The 16,034-nt window shown below is 39.6% G+C and overlaps 1 protein-coding gene across 5 annotated transcripts in view; it reads left to right on the forward strand.

Moving 5' to 3' along the window:
* Positions 1-11,514, forward strand: part of LOC145348920 (neutral amino acid uniporter 4-like) — a 345,734-nt gene extending 334,220 nt beyond the window's left edge. For all 5 annotated transcript variants that reach the window (XM_080196997.1, XM_080196995.1, XM_080196996.1 and 2 more), the window contains one exon: positions 4,242-11,514. In XM_080196997.1, the coding sequence (XP_080053123.1) occupies positions 4,242-4,561 (320 nt within the window). In that variant the 3' untranslated portion in view covers positions 4,562-11,514. The remainder of the gene's footprint in view (positions 1-4,241) is intronic.
* Positions 11,515-16,034: the final 4,520 nt, after the last annotated feature.

Here is a 16,034-nt window from a genome sequence, read left to right on the forward strand (position 1 = left end):
GTGCAAGGTGATTCACTTTGGTAAGAGTAACAGGAGTACAGAATATAGGGCTAATGGAAGGACTCTTAGTAGTGTTGACGAGCAGAGAGATCTCGGGGTACATGTGCATAGCTCCCTGAAAGTTGGCACCCAGGTTGATAAGGTTGTTAAGAAGGCGTACGGTGTGTTAGCTTTTATTGGTAGAGGGATTGAATTTCGGAGCTGTGAGGTCATGTTACAACTGTACAAAACTCTGGTGCAGCCACACTTGGAGTATTGCGTACAGTTCTGGTCGCCGCATTATAAGAAGGATGTGGAGGCATTGGAAAGGGTGCAGAGGAGGTTTACCAGGATGTTGCCTGGTATGGTGGGAAGGTCTTATGAGGAAAGGCTGAGGGACTTGAGGTTATTTTCATTAGAGAGAAGAAGGTTACGAGGTGACCTAATTGAGGCATACAAGATGATCAAAGGATTGATTAGGGTGGACAGTGAGAGCCTTTTTCCTCGGATGGTGATGGCTAACATGAGGGGACATAGCTTTAAATTGAGGGGTGGTAGTTATAGGACGGATGTCAGAGGTAGGTTCTTTACTCAGAGGGTAGTAAGGGCGTGGAATGCCCTGCCTGCAGCAGTTGTGGACTCGCCAACTTTAAGGGCGTTCAAATGGTCAGTGGATAGGCATATGGATAACATTAGAATAGGTTAGGTTAGAGGGTCATTAGATTGGTTCCACTGGTCGGCGCAACATCGAGGGCCGAAGGGCCTGTACTGTGCTCTAATGTTCTATGTTCTATAAGCTCACAGTTCGTATCAAGCCTAGTTTTGAATGCCTATTTTAAAATACTACATCACAGATCAGCCATGATCTTATTGAATGGCGGGGCAGGCTCGAAGGGCTAGATGGCCTACTCCTGCTCCTATTTCTTATGTTCTTATGTGACTTGAGTCAATATAATAATTAACATATATTGAATTTTTGTTGTAGCTACATTCATATTTGTTAGCATGACGTAACTTTGGTGTAAGGGTTCTAAGGATCAGCACTGAAGACCAGCATATCATGCAGAGAGGGGCAATGCTGGGATCATCATTAGAATTGTAAAGTAAGCCTGGCTTTCAGAATCAAATCATTTTGATGGGGGCGAAGCATTTTGTGGAAATATCATTAAAGAGTATACAAATGTGCCACCATCCCTAGCAGCATCTGTTGGTACATTCATCCATGATTCTGCTGGCATATACTGTCTACCATTCTTGTGCCACCTTGTTATGCCTGGCATAAAAGACTGCCAAACATTTTGAGATGAAACACCCAGAAAATCCAGCAGGCAATGTAAAATTGCTGACAATTGGGTTGCTAACAAGCTTACTGATCTATTAATTAATTTCTTCTAAAATGGCATACAGGCTCTCAGTTTTAGTGCCCGCTTGACTTGTGTATTTTGGAAATCAAGGTGATGATGTGGGATTGGCAATCCAACGCCATCACTCTGGATTTTACATGAACTGTGGTGCAGAGAGGCAGTGTGGCTGATCTGCAAATATAAAATCCACCCTAAGAGTAAGTTCACGAATACAATTGATTCCTTGTGTAAATAGCATGGAATTCAGCAATTAGATTTCAACAAAATTGCTGCTTTAAAATCTTGTCTGTAAAGAATTTTCTTAACATAGTTGCAATTACATCCAGGCACTAGGACTATTTTCATGTTAGATTAATATATGTAGAATTGGGAATCTGACAGTATTTTTAATATTTCTGTTAAATTATTCCTGTGTTCGTGAGGGAATACTGGATCTTGGCCTTAAACTTCTCAAATATATAAAACCATTCATATTTAAACCTTTCACTTGAGATTTCATGGAGGTTACTTGTTTGATATGTAAACATTTCCTCCTCACTACTTATTGGAAATATGGATTAAAAAAAAGCATGTGGGTGCGACTGAATTGAGATCTGAATTGAATCTTTTCCATTAGCAATAATTTTTAGATGAGTTTGAATTTATAAATGTACAAGGAATTTTTGGTAATTTTTTTCTTATGTAATAGTGCTTCAGGATGCAGGCTTGTGGATTTTACCCCAACATTCCTTATCCCTTCCATAGATGATAGATGTTTGCAGCCTAAAGGGGGGCATTTGACTCAGCATCTCTTTGCTGAATGTTTGCTAGAGCAACCCAGAATTAATCCTAAGATTTTGAGGGTTGATTTGGACTTTTGGCAGTGTTGAAAAAATGGGTGGTACTAGATCAGCTGCCAGTTTTGCACCCTGCCCACTTTTCCTCTCCATTGGATAAGTAAAAGCCTACCACCCATTTAAATTTATTTATTAGTCACAAGTAGGCTTAGATTAACACTGCAAATGAAGTTACTGTGAAAATCCCCGAGTTGCCACACTCCGGTGCCAGTTCAAATACGCTGAGAGAGAATTTAGCATGGCCAATGCATCCAATCAGCACGTCTAGACTGTGGGAGGAAACAGACCACCCGATGGAAACCCACGCAGACACAGGGAGAACATGCAGACTCTGGACGGATAGTGACCCAAGTCGAGAATTGAACCCCGGTCCCTTGCACTGTGAGGCTGCAGTGCTAATCACTGTGCCAATGTACCGCTGAGGATGCTGAAAGTTCAAATCCCTTTGTACTACATATCCAGTTGGTCAAATATCTTCTCTTCTGTAATCACCCGTGCTTTTACGCAATGCAAGACCCATGTACAAGATCAACTGGCAATAGTGAAACCAAGAGAGTATCTATAGTCAATCCATGATATTTATAACAATCGTAAGCTGGCAGATATTGAATCCAAACATTTTAAACAGTTTAGTTGGGATAACAGTTGCTCACCTGGGCTGGAATTTTCCAGCTGTTTCTGCCAGCAGGATTCTCCGGTCCCGCTGCAATGAACTGAGATTTGGCTGAGCACCTAAATTCTCTGTCCTTGCTTGCAGTGTTGGCGGGGTGTGAACAGCTGGAAAATTCTGGCCCTGTAGTCTTTTTATAAAACATTGTGGTAAAAGATTGAAAGTGCTTAAATGTATAAGTTGCAGCAGCAAAGAATATTTTTTATTTAAGTGTGCTGGGGAGACACAGCCTGGTTCTCAAGGATACCTGATACACAGATTGCATGATATATTTATATATATTGATTATCATATTTCATTAAATGAACAGCATTATACAAGTTGCAGATCCCTCTGTTATCTCAGTGGGAGGATGGCTGAGGTCTGTGATCAAATCCTCCCAGTTCTTATCACACTTTTGCTTACCCATCCTGTGAAGGTCATGAAATTTGTGATTGTTAGTTTCTCTGCCATCATGCCAATATGTTGGCTCTATTTCCCATCACGCTGAGAAAGAGCTCTGGTAATTACTCTTTGTCTACTTTTAAAGCTGTTAATGCTCATAGTTATTTGCCTACATCAAAGCTACTAATATTCATCTTAATATCAAATTATTTCAGTTACTCCACTTCAGTATCAAAATCCATTTGGTATTAACTCCATTCTGAATAATTTACTCACCACATTGCTCAGCCTTATTTAAAAAAAACTAGAAAACACCAAAGAACAGTAATAAATGACAGCTATGAGCAATATGCAATGCCAGGTAAGAACTGAACATTTCATACAGTTAACTGACATATAGAGCAGAAGATGGAGACAAGGGAGTAAACAAAATGCTGAAACCTTCTTCCTCAAAGAAAAGACGGCTGTGCGTTTTACTGAAAAGATTGTGTTTTCAGTATTGAACTATGCATTCCTCACAAAGATCAGTTAGTTGTACCCTTGTCTCTGCTTTTTATGGTGTTGTCTTGTTTCAATCAGCTTCCCCAGCACTGTCATTGATACAGATTTTGTTTGATGTGGTCAGTACTTTGTAAAGTAAAGCAATCAATGGAAACATTTCAGTGAATTCACAAGTTCTTTTACTGCAGTTGTCATTAAAATAGTTTATTACTAACATATGAAAATCTTTGGTAACAAAATATTGACAAAAATAATCACAATTAAATTTTATGGAAATCATAAATACTTCAAATACTAACATGAACCTACATGTTGTTTGTCATTTAAACTTATTGTCTAAAGCATCTGTGCCCTTTATTTCAAATGTATGAAGCACTCACGAGGCTTTAGAATCTTGAGTACTTTATTACGTATCTAGAATCAAGGATAATAAATATCTGAAAATAGAGTGATTACGTTTAATGTCTTTTGATTAAATTCTGTGTACCTTTTCTGTTTTTCACCTAGGTGCCACAGCAATCTTAATTCCGCGTCTTGATTTAGTCATTGCATTTGTTGGAGCAGTCAGCAGCAGTGCTTTGGCCCTCATCTTCCCCCCATTGCTGGAGATCATCACTTTTTCTGGAGAAGGAATCTCTCTCTGGTTGCTCCTAAAGGACATCTTTATAGCACTGATAGGAATCATTGGCTTCTTGACTGGAACATATGTGACTATTGTGGAGATCATCTACCCAGAGACAGCATCAATAATTAAATCAACCTCTGATCCTTCCCTCAACTTCAACTCTACTGTATTGAACTCTTGGGCTAATAGTTCAAGCTCATGAGCTATAGGTGCTTTAGGGCTACTACCTTTAGAGGAATTGTGGAAATGATTTACAACTATGTCTTTTATATAACAATGAAGTGAAAATGGAAATATTACATTGAGTATTAAGCAGACATCTGAGAATCTGGTTTTGACTGCCTTGTAAATTCTTTGTTTGTTTTGAAAATATTCATACAATGGGCTCTCTTTCTTTCTTAACATGTACTTTTTGCCTCCTCTCCCACTCTGACATTGCTGCTGTGTGGCCATTATAAAATATAGATGGGTGACATAGATTGATTTGCAGTCCAGTATTCCTCACTCCTTGTGGGGAAATGTCTTCCTCCTGCTTAGCACCTCTCTTAGGTTGTGCTGAGATTAGAAACCTTAGAGTTAGTGAGTTGTAAAAATGAATCAATGTAGTAACATTCCTTGGTACGGTACATGATAGATTTCATCTCTGTGCTTGTATCTCATTGTTTTATTCATTGTGATTTAAGTCATGTATAATACAAAAACACATAGATTTAAATATAGAAAATGGGATGTAGTGACTTGACAGTGTTCTTGCAAGACCATTACAGTCCCCTAGTTCTGTCATTCAATGAACTAATCTATACAATGCCAGTCCCTTCAGAGCATTGGTATAACAGCAGAACAGTCAACCCAGTCTGAATTAACTGGTGAACTGAAAAAGATTAATATGGGTAAGATTTTGTATCACTTCAAATGTGCTCTGCTTACCTCCTCCACTGCCTAATGTCCCCAAAATAAACTTTCAAATGCAATTTGGCAACAAATGAGATCTGGTTCTATTCAGTAGCCTCCATATATTTGTCATGAACTCAAAGCTGACGTGCTGTCAACCCAGCAATTCCAATTGAAACTTGCTGAATTCCAGTTCTCCGCCTGAGGCTTGATTTCAAGCTTTGGATTTGAATATTACCAATTGGAAAGTTTTCAAATTCTCACTTGGATCTCAAGATGGACATGCAATAATGGCTCTGACGTTATAGTGGGAGGAAGAGGGGGAGGAGCAAAAGTGGGAATCATCAAGGCATTGTGTTGCATCTTATGTTGCTAACATTGATGACACTCACAAGTCCTTCGCATGTCCCACCCAAACACCTGAAGGAGGTTTGAAGATAACAAAAACAGGAATATTGGAAGGGAGCTATTAAAACAAGCACAATCGTTGCCATTCTTTGAGCTCTCATTTTTTAATATGAAACAGAAATGAATGGTTTCTTCATTAATTTGTAATCTATATAAAATCCTCTTTGTAACAAACTGGTCCTCATTGTTCCAAAAGGTAATTTATTAAGAGAGGGTTTACTATGCAAAAGGAAGCCAGCAAAATGTAGATTTCTGAATATAATTATAACATTTCTAACAGCAAAAATGTTACACTCCATAATGTAGTTATATAGAAGTTGAGATTCTGACACATTGAAAATTCTGACACCTGGGGAATTGTAATAGATTTAAATACTTCCTTCCTAAATTAGCAAGATAGTCTGACCTTAGTAAGGGAAAAACATATTTATGTGTGTGGAACTTTCTGATATCTAATGACAGTCAAATTTAGATAGTTTAGAAATAAGATAATCCACCTACTAAAGAATTCAATGTATGACATTTTTATAGATAACATTCATTAGTGATTGTCACACATTCTGCTATATTGAACTGAAGCATTGTATTTGTTCATTATAAAACCAATTCACAGCAATTAGGAAGAACACTGCACCAGAGATATTTAAATAGATTCTCAGTTTCATTCAGGTAAGTCATTGGTTAGAGTTTAGATTCCTGAGGACTTCTAGGCCCATTTCTGCCTATTTTGACTACTCTAGTAAAGATCTCAAATTGTGGAGTGTTAGTTCTGGAGCTGCAGAACAATCTCTGGGGCTGGTGAGGAAAATTGCCCTTCCAGCACGAGTATGTGGTTCAATCTGCCATTGGGGCTGTAAGAAGATTAGTGGAATGGACCAATGTGCTGAGACCAACAGCAGCTGGAGAAGATGTATATACAGGGGTGGAGGAGAAAGGAGGTCTTACACCATGCTCAGTCTACAGGAACAGAGGGTCTTATCTATGATAAAGGATGTCCAGTGGCTTTGCTTCACCAGAAATCCTGTGACAGTACTATGTCATTAGCACCAAATACAGCCTGCAAGAGGTAATTATCTCAATGCTTGTAACTCCAAACATCTGTGCTCAGAATCATTGCAATCTGTGACAAATACCACTAATATCATTCGTCAATTTGCATTGCATTGCATCATTAAGCAAGTGACTAATGCTCTTTGGATTAAATAAACCAAATTTATTATTCTCCTTGGTGGAGAGTAGGAAACCAGTGCTCTAGAATTAACCAAGATACAGGATTTCTCCAGGTGCAGGATATAATTACCTAAACCCGTATGAATGTATATACTCCATGTAAAGGAGCTGGAATTTACATGAACAGGAAGGACCTCCACTGTCTCAACTCCAGGAACTCTGGTGTTGCCACAAAGACAGAAGAATGTTACTGTCATTGACACTCCTAAACAGAACACTGATTGAGCAAACAATTGGGAGCTTGAAACAGAGGTTGCAAAAACAGTGGAACTGACAAGGGATGAAGCTGGGTTAATAAGTAATGTCATAGTAAAAGATCCACTGGGAAATAGTAATCATAATCTCATTGAATTCCATTTTACATTTGAAGGTCATGATGTGGATATGCCGGCTTTGGACCGGGGTAAACACAGTAAAAAGTCTGACAACACCAGGTTTCAGTCCAACCGATTTATTTGATAGTAAACTCACTAGCTTTCGGGTCTGTCTGTGCTTTATATGCTCTGTCTGAGGCCAGAACTCTCCATTCACGTGATGAAGGGGCTAACCCAAAAGCTAGTGAGTTTACTATCAAATAAATCGGTTGGACTGAAACCTGGTGTTGTCAGATTTTTTACATTTGAAGGTGACATACCCTAATTATAAACAAGTATCTTAAACGTAAACGAAAAGTCAGTTAAATATATATGAGGAAAATTGGCTAATGTTAATTGGTAAATAGACTAAAAACAACAGCAGTAAGTAAACAGCAGGAAACGTTTAAGAAAACCAAGATATTCAACAAAAATGCATTTCAATTAGCGAACAAAAACTCAGCAAGAAAAACCCATCTGTGGCTCATAAAGGAAGTTGAGAATAGTTTTGATTAAAAGAAAAGGCTTATGATGTTGAAAAGAATGATAGCAAGTCTGAGGATTTGGATTGTTTTAGAAATCATCAAAGGACCACTAAAACATTGACAGAATGGGAAAAAAAATAGAATGAACGTAAACTAATCAGAAGCATAAAAACAAATTGTAAGAGTTTTTATGAGTATTTAAAAAGAGAATAGTTAATGTAAACATTGGTACTTTAGAAGCAGAGACAGAAGAAATTATCATATGGAGCGCGGAAATGACAGGCATTTTGTCTGTCTTCACTATAAAAGACACTTTATGCATAGCGTAAATTGAGGGTAACCTAGAGATTAAAAGAGGGAGGTCATTAATGGCAATAGACAAAAAGTATTGAAGAATTTTAAGGCTCAAATCTGACAAACCCCACATACTCTCCCTCCCTCATTGGCACCCTCCCTTTAAGAGCTCCCCCCCCATTTTAGGCCCCCACCTCAGGCAACCCCAGGCTCCCATTCCTGCTTCAAGAACCAGGTGCCAGGGCACTAGCCAGCCATTTCCTTGACCAGCGAGGGGTTTCAATAGTCTGCAAGCACCCAACCACACTTCCCTCTCCTACTCCCATTTGGCCATCATGATTGGTCTCCGTTCGTGGAGTGATTCACCAATAGCAACTCACATCGGGTTCCTGCTGTACCCGAGGGTCAGAGAATTGCTGGTGTCAAGAGAACCTGGCTCCAAACTGACCCTGCATATTTAAGTGATTATTTAAATATGTTCAGGCACAGTGAGGGCTGGGAGGGCATGCAAGGGCTGGGAGATTCCCAAAAGTAGTTCTTGCTGTTGCTAACCATGCCCCTCCCCTGCGATTCTCTGGACCTAGTATGCTTTGTGCATGAACAAGTTGTGGGTAATGTACTATCGTGGATAGAAGATTGGTTAATAAATAGGAAGCAGAGAGTGGTCATAAACAGAGCGTGGGTTTCCTCCGGGTGTTCCCATTTCCTCCCACAGTCCAAAGATGTGCGGGTCAGGTTGATTGGCCATGCTAAAATTGTCCCTTAGAGTCATGAGATGGGTAGGTTAGAGGGATTAGCGGGTAAATATGTAGGGATAGGGGAGTAGGGCCTGGGTGGGTTTATGGTCGGTGCAGATTTGATGGGCCAAATGGCCTGCTTCTGCATGGTAGGGTTTCTATAATTCTATAATAATCTCAAGTTGGCAGGCTATGACTATTGCAGTGGCATGTAGAGAGATATAGACAGATAAAATGAGTGGGCAACAAGGTGGACGTTGGCAAATGTAGTATAATGTAGGGAAATGTGAAGTTATTCACTTTGGTTATACGAATAGAAAGCAGAATATCGTGAAATGTGTAAATGTTCAAATAAACATTTGGACTTCTTGTACAAGGAACACAGCATATGGGTGCAGCAAGCAATTAGGAAAGTAAATGGCATGTTGACCCTTATTGCAAAGGGATTGGAGTAAAAGAATAAAGAAGTCATGCAATAATTGTGCGGGTTTTGGTGAGACCACACCTGGAGTATTCTGGCCAGTTTTGGTCTCCATATTTTAAGGATATATTTGCATTGGCGGGGATACAGCGAAAGTTCACTGCATCGGTCCCTGAGGTGAAGGGGTTATTCTATGATAAAAAGTTGAATAAATTAGGCCTATATTCTCTGGCATTTAGAAGAATGAGAGGTGATCTCATTGAAACACAAGATTTTGAAGGGGTTTGATAGCATAGATGTTAAGAGATTTTCTTTCACTGGCCAGGGAATATAAAACATGGGGCATTGTCCCAGCATTAAGCAGCCAATCATTTCGAGTTGAAATGAGAAATTAGTTCATTCAAAGGTTGTGAATCTTTGGAATTCTCCATCTCAGAAGGTTGCTGATGCTCCATCATTGCAAACATTTAAGGCTGGGAATTCTCAGAGAATCGAAGGATATGGGAAGTGGGAAGTAAGCGGAGTTGAACCCCAAGATCAGCCATGATTATACTGAATGCCAGAGCTGGCTCAACAGGTCTTATGGTCAACTCCTCCTATTTCTTGTGTTCTTCTGTTACAATTCAGAATAAACTGTAAAATGAGAGAGCATCCTTATTCAAATCCCTACCGCCTGCCTTAGCTATGCTTTTAGCTAATCTGGTGCTCCGACAGAAAGTTACCTCAGTGACTATGGACACGTATTGGATTAGGAGGTAGGCTGGGATCAGACATACTGTCATTCTGAGACAGGACTGTATATGTTTTAGCTATGGTGGTACAGCCATTGAGATCCAGCCCAACTTCAGCTGGATCACTGCCCCATGTGACAAAAAGTTTCAGGGGTAAAGCGATGTTTGAAAGCCCCAGTCTTCTACCTTAGACAATACCTCTTGAAATGTATTTGGATCTAGCCTATTTTCTGAGTCTTGCATTGCACTCCTGTCCAATTTGCAGTGGTGGCGTACCAGAAAGTCTATCCTTTTTGAAGCTACATCACTGGAATGAAATTATATTGGAGTCGCTTTGTTGTAAGAATTTTAACCCAGCATTGCTAAACCAAGGTGGCAAGATTATCTATTAGTTTCAGTGTTACTAAGGCCAATCATGTGAATGAGAAAACAAATCAAATTGAAATTCATTAACATTACACACTGAATGATAGCTATCAGGTATAAGTCGGTTCCAAGATCATTAATTTTCTAGCACTTGATAAGATAAACAGTATGCATAATTTCCTGAACAGTGCAGAATATGCAGAATTCCTGAACAGTGTGGCATAATTTCTGATAGTGATTTTGATTTTTCACATCATTATCACATAAAATTGATATTTCATAGATGTGAAAATGGAAGCTTGTTTTACATATTTTGGCTGAATCATAGTTAACTCTCAGCAGTGGTATGCACTTTTCGAGAAAGCTTATAAAATTGAATTCAATAGTTCTGTCAGGACTGCAGTCAGCACAGAATGAATCATATATGTATTCCAATATGTTCAATTGTAGGCGTATAGAAAAGCAATATAATTCAAACCATCCTGTGAGCCATCTGCACAAGAGAAGGTATTACCATAACTGTAGGTGGCAAGTTATCATTATGGTCAATCACAGCAGCATATATTCCTGTTTCAGAGCACAGCGGCGTAGACCCATTAGAAGAGTCTTATATTGTAATGTATTACAATTTTTGGTACACATCTAATTATCAAAATAAATACTAAATTTAATAAGATGTCATTAGAAATGTAAGATATTGCAACTTTTGAATCCACCTGAATAGTTTTCACATTCTTGTACTTTCTTTTTTATGAATGCTTCATTAGTTGTGTATCTCTGGTGACTTAATATTATCCGCCTTCAACAGTTGTATAGCTAGGTTTAATATATTGTATTATTTCATGTCAGACTAAGAAAATACTGATGTAGTCCAGAATGATTTGTTTCTTCTGGTTCATTCCCCATGACTTTATTATTTGAGGGCACTGGTAGATAACTTAATTGTTTGCCTGTAATAGTCTATTACACATTTACTTTTAACTTGACGATATGTTAGAACTCAAGGATAAGCCAATTCACCACAATCATGCTATGTATTGTCGATCTGCCTGATTAGTTTGTGTTACAGATCTCTGTAATATGATGACAAATAGTGCATTGTTGCAGATGAAGTGCACCATATCTGACATTTAAAATGAATTAATGTATTTAGAAGACTTTCGTGTAAAATATTTTTGGAAAATTTCAAATATATTTGCTTTTGTAAGATCTCATAATTAGAAATGTCTTTTTTTTAGTGTTGCAACATAATTACAATAAATGTTTGTCTATCACAGAGCTTACAAATGAGGCACAGATGATGATTTTATTAGATCATGGTTACAGTTCATTTTCTTAAATGCTGTATTAAAGAAGGTGAATTGAAATCCAAAACAGCCCAATACAATCCAAACAAGATAAATAGATCATTAAAGCTAAAACTGAGTAGGTATGAGAAATGTTTATCACTGAAAATATTACATAATTTTTTTTAGATTTATCAGTGGACACATTAAGCTTGTAGTTCTTGCAAACTGCAGCTTGATGGTAGAGTAATGATCAGTAGGAAATCTATGGGAATGGATATAATGACTCAAAACATCTGTGCTGCATCCCTGAAATCTCCACAATAAAAGCACGTAACCCCATCAGATCTTTTCCCTTATCTTGCAACTGCATGAATAAATGGTCACATATGCATTTGTTATTTCCTACACTTGATCTTACCCCTGTTCAGGAATTCACATTCACACCTGGATCACTTACATGGTGTTAAGCAATATATCTTCAAATTCTGTTGAAGGAAAAGACAGCATAAATATTTTGCACTTTGGAAGACAGGTGGTTGTATTAATGTGCTCATAGAAACATGATTATCATAATAGGGTCAGTTTTGTAATAAATGTTTGTGGGCTGCCAATACTGAGGGGAAATAAAGTTTCCATACAGTTCGGTGTGGGGAATCAATCCAGGACCTTCCCGCTTCAGTTTCTCTACTGGATGCAAGGAGTAACTGAGAGAAATATCTTGTCTCAAACTAATGATTAAAATAAATAAAAAATAAAATACATATTTATTAGTGTCACAAGTAGGTGCACATTAACACTGCAATGAAGTTACTGTGAAAATCCCCTTGTCTCCATATTCCGGCGCCTGTTCGGGTACACAGAGGGAGAATTTAGCATAGCCAATGCATGTAACCAGCACATTTTTCAGACTGTTGGAAGAAACTGGAGGAAATCCATGCAGTCATGGGGAGAATTGTGCAAATTCCACTTAGACTGTCACCCACATTGGAATTGAACCCAGGTCCCTGGCGCTGTGAGGCAGCAGTACTAACTACTGCACCATCCAATTAGAAGTATGTGAATTGTTTTTTTAAACACAAGTAGCCGACTGATACCCAGTGTGTTTAATGCCCCTAACTTTCCTTGTTTGGAATCACTTTAAATCCAAATGTTGATCTAGTAATCATCCCTCCTGAATGAGCATTCCTCATTTCACAACAGTTATTTTCTTAAAGAAAAACATAAAAAGCAGGAAATATTCAGCAGATCTGGCAGCATCTGTAGAGAGAGACACAGAGTTATTGTTTCATGTCAATAATCTTACATCAGAACAAATGCCGAATATTTCCAGCATTTTCTGCTTTTATTTCACATTTCCAGCATCTACAGTATTTTACTCTTGATTTACCTCCTTAACTTTGTTTATATAAATTATTAACCATTACCCACAATATGGTTTACTTTGGGTGTATAACCTGCAAACAACAAAACCATGCGTTAAATGGCTTCCTTTGTAAACCAAAAAAAAGACTCTAGTCCTTCATTAGTACATAAGCATTATTTTTCCAAGTTTACATATCGATCTTTCCAGAAACGTGCTAACTTGGTTTTTAATTCCAAGCTATACCATCAACTTAATTGGTCCTTACTCACCTTGGGCAGAATTGTAGTGTAGTGGTGGGCAGCTTCGGTGGCACCTGAACCACTGACCAGAATAGTAGGATCCTGCACCAGATTCAGCACTTGGAACTGTGTTTATTATGCACGGGTGAGTTCCCTTCCGACTCTCCTGACAGGTTAGCAGCTGATTCGTCCGCCAACCCTCAGTGAATGGAGTTGAAAGTCCCGGAGCTATATTTAAACACTAGTCCAGCATACTCATGTCATTGTCTCCAACCTACCTGTCTTCACCAGACTATTCAGGATGTCAGGAACCCAGAGGGAAAAGGATAGCAGCCTCAGGAAGTAGTCAGTTCCTCAATTCACCCAGCTCCCTCTGAGCCCATACCCCATGTGGACCTCTACCCACTGCATCAGAACTTCATCCATCCTTTCAAATGATGTGTTACCTCTTTGACCCCCTTGTGAATGAGCTTTCCATGTAGTCTTGTCAGCTTCCTACCTATTCTCTGTCTTCCATTGTTCACATTCTCCATCCACCTGCTTACCCATCTGCCTGCTATCAGGAGCCCGATCCCCCACCCCTTTCACAGCCTTCCCTTCACATTACCTCCCTGTCTTTACTAGGCCTCACCAAATCCCCCACCCCAGTTGAAATTTGGACCTTAGTTACAATGGCAGCATGAATCCTATAGCAAAGTGCTGCCCAGGTAGACACTGCTGTGTGACAGCAGGGTCAAGGAGACCCCTGTAAGTTTAAGTTTTTTTAGTGTCACAAGTAGGTTTACATTAACACTGCAATGAAGTTACTGTGAAAATTCCCTAATCACCACACTCCGATGCCTGTTCGAGTACACTGGGGGAGAATTTAGCATGGCCAATGCACCTAACCATCACGTCTTTTGGACTGTGAGAAGAAACCAGAGTACCCGGAAGAAGCCCACAGAGACACGGGGAGAACATGCAGACTAATCACAAACAGTGACCCAAGCTGAGAATTGAACCCAGATTCCTGTGAGACAGCAGTACTAACCACTGTGCCTCATGCTGCCCAGTCCTGGCAAAGTACTGCTCCACCTGTGTATCACAGGAGGTCCATGGGCCCAGCAGCACTGTGCTGTCCATGAAGAGCAGCTCGGCATGGAAACAGAGGCAGGATCCGGTCTGCCCCAGCAAAGTGGTGTACAGTGCATCAGGAGCAGAGCAGCGCTCTGATAGAAAGACTTTGTTGCCCTCACCCCGAAGTCACTGGAAAACTGAGGACTGCCTTGTGCATCCCACTAAATAATAATTGGGGTTGATGCCAATGTAATTCCAGCTGGCATCATGCAATAGGCCTGATGGACTGCTATTGGGCAACTGTTTTAATGAGTATTCATGAGATTCAAATGAATACAAGTGATGTTTGTGCCACCAGCCAGTGGGAACAGTGATCCACCATTAACCCGCCAAAGGGAGAATTGCAATGGGATTTTACACCAGTGAGTTTATGACTTCCTGGCTCCTGTCAGATTCTCCATGTCTGCCTACCACCAAACCTGCCTCAGGCTTGTAAAGAGAATTCTGTCCCTTATTTAACAATTCCTAACATCCTGTGGATTATGTTTTTTTCATGAGGTGTGAATATCTCTGGCAAGACAAGAATTTGTAGCTGATCTATAATTGCCCTTGAGAAAGAGATGGTGAGCCATCTTCCTTCACTACTGTAGTCCATCTGAGCTGGAACACCTACAATGCTATTAAGCTGCTGTTATCATTACCAATATTTTTAGCTCATCGAATCAATTTCAACCAGTCAGTCTCAATGACATCCTCAGACTGTCTATGGAGTTATTTATTTTTATTGATAGCTGTGTCTGGAGGGAAGACATGAAAGCCTGCCCATCATCTACAAGGCACAAATCACAAGTATTATGGAATACTTCATTTGCTGGGATAAGTGCAGCCAAAAATACTCAAAAATTGTGACTTTGATTTGATTTATTATTGTCATGTATTAACATACAGTGAAAAGTATTGTTTCTTGTGCACTATACAGGCAAAGCATACCATTCATAGAGAAGGAAACGAGAGAGTGCAGAATGTAGTGTTATATCATAGCTAGGGTGTAGAGAAAGATCAACTTAATGCAAGGCAGATCCACTCAAAAGTCTGACAGCAGGAGGGAAGAAGCTGCTCTTGAGTTGGTTGGTATGAAACCTCAGACTTATGTATCTTTTCCCTGACGGAAGAAGGAGAAAGAGGGAATGTCTGGGGTGTGTGGGGTCCTTAATTATGCTGGCTGCTTTACTGAAGTGCAGACAGAGTCAATGGATGGGAGGCTGGTTTGCGTGATGGATTGGGCATACTCCCTGGGCATTGGAGCCTGTGAAGTTACTGCTAAAAATTGCCCCACTTATCCTGGTTATTGGGGGTGGAGATAGAGTGTACAGCTCTGTCAGAGGAACCATATGCAAGAGCTGTTCCACAGGGGACAGCATTTGGACAGAGTAAAGTGTGCATTCAGTCATCAATGTTTTTTTTAGTTCATACTTTGCAAGGTATCGGCCATGTCATTCAGGCCATTGGCGAGAGACAATATCCACTTGTTGGGCTGCTATGCATGACTCTCCATGGGTGGCACAGTGACAAGCATTGCTGTCCCACAGTGCCAGGGACCTGAGTTCAATTCCGGCCTCGGGTGACTGTGTGGAGTTTGCACATTCTTCCCGTGTCTATGTGGGTTTCCTCTGGGTGCTCTGGTTTCTTCTCACACATGAAAGATGTGTGGGTTAGGTTGATTGACCATGCTAACTTACAGGGAAAGAGCATGTAAAAATACAAGGACAATTCTTTAAATCTTAGGTTAAGTAGCTGCATCCTCCTCCCACC

Source organism: Carcharhinus amblyrhynchos, chromosome 10, assembly GCF_965287045.1.
Source record: "Carcharhinus amblyrhynchos chromosome 10, sCarAmb.v2.hapA, whole genome shotgun sequence".
In the NCBI taxonomy this organism is placed as follows: domain Eukaryota; kingdom Metazoa; phylum Chordata; class Chondrichthyes; order Carcharhiniformes; family Carcharhinidae; genus Carcharhinus; species Carcharhinus amblyrhynchos.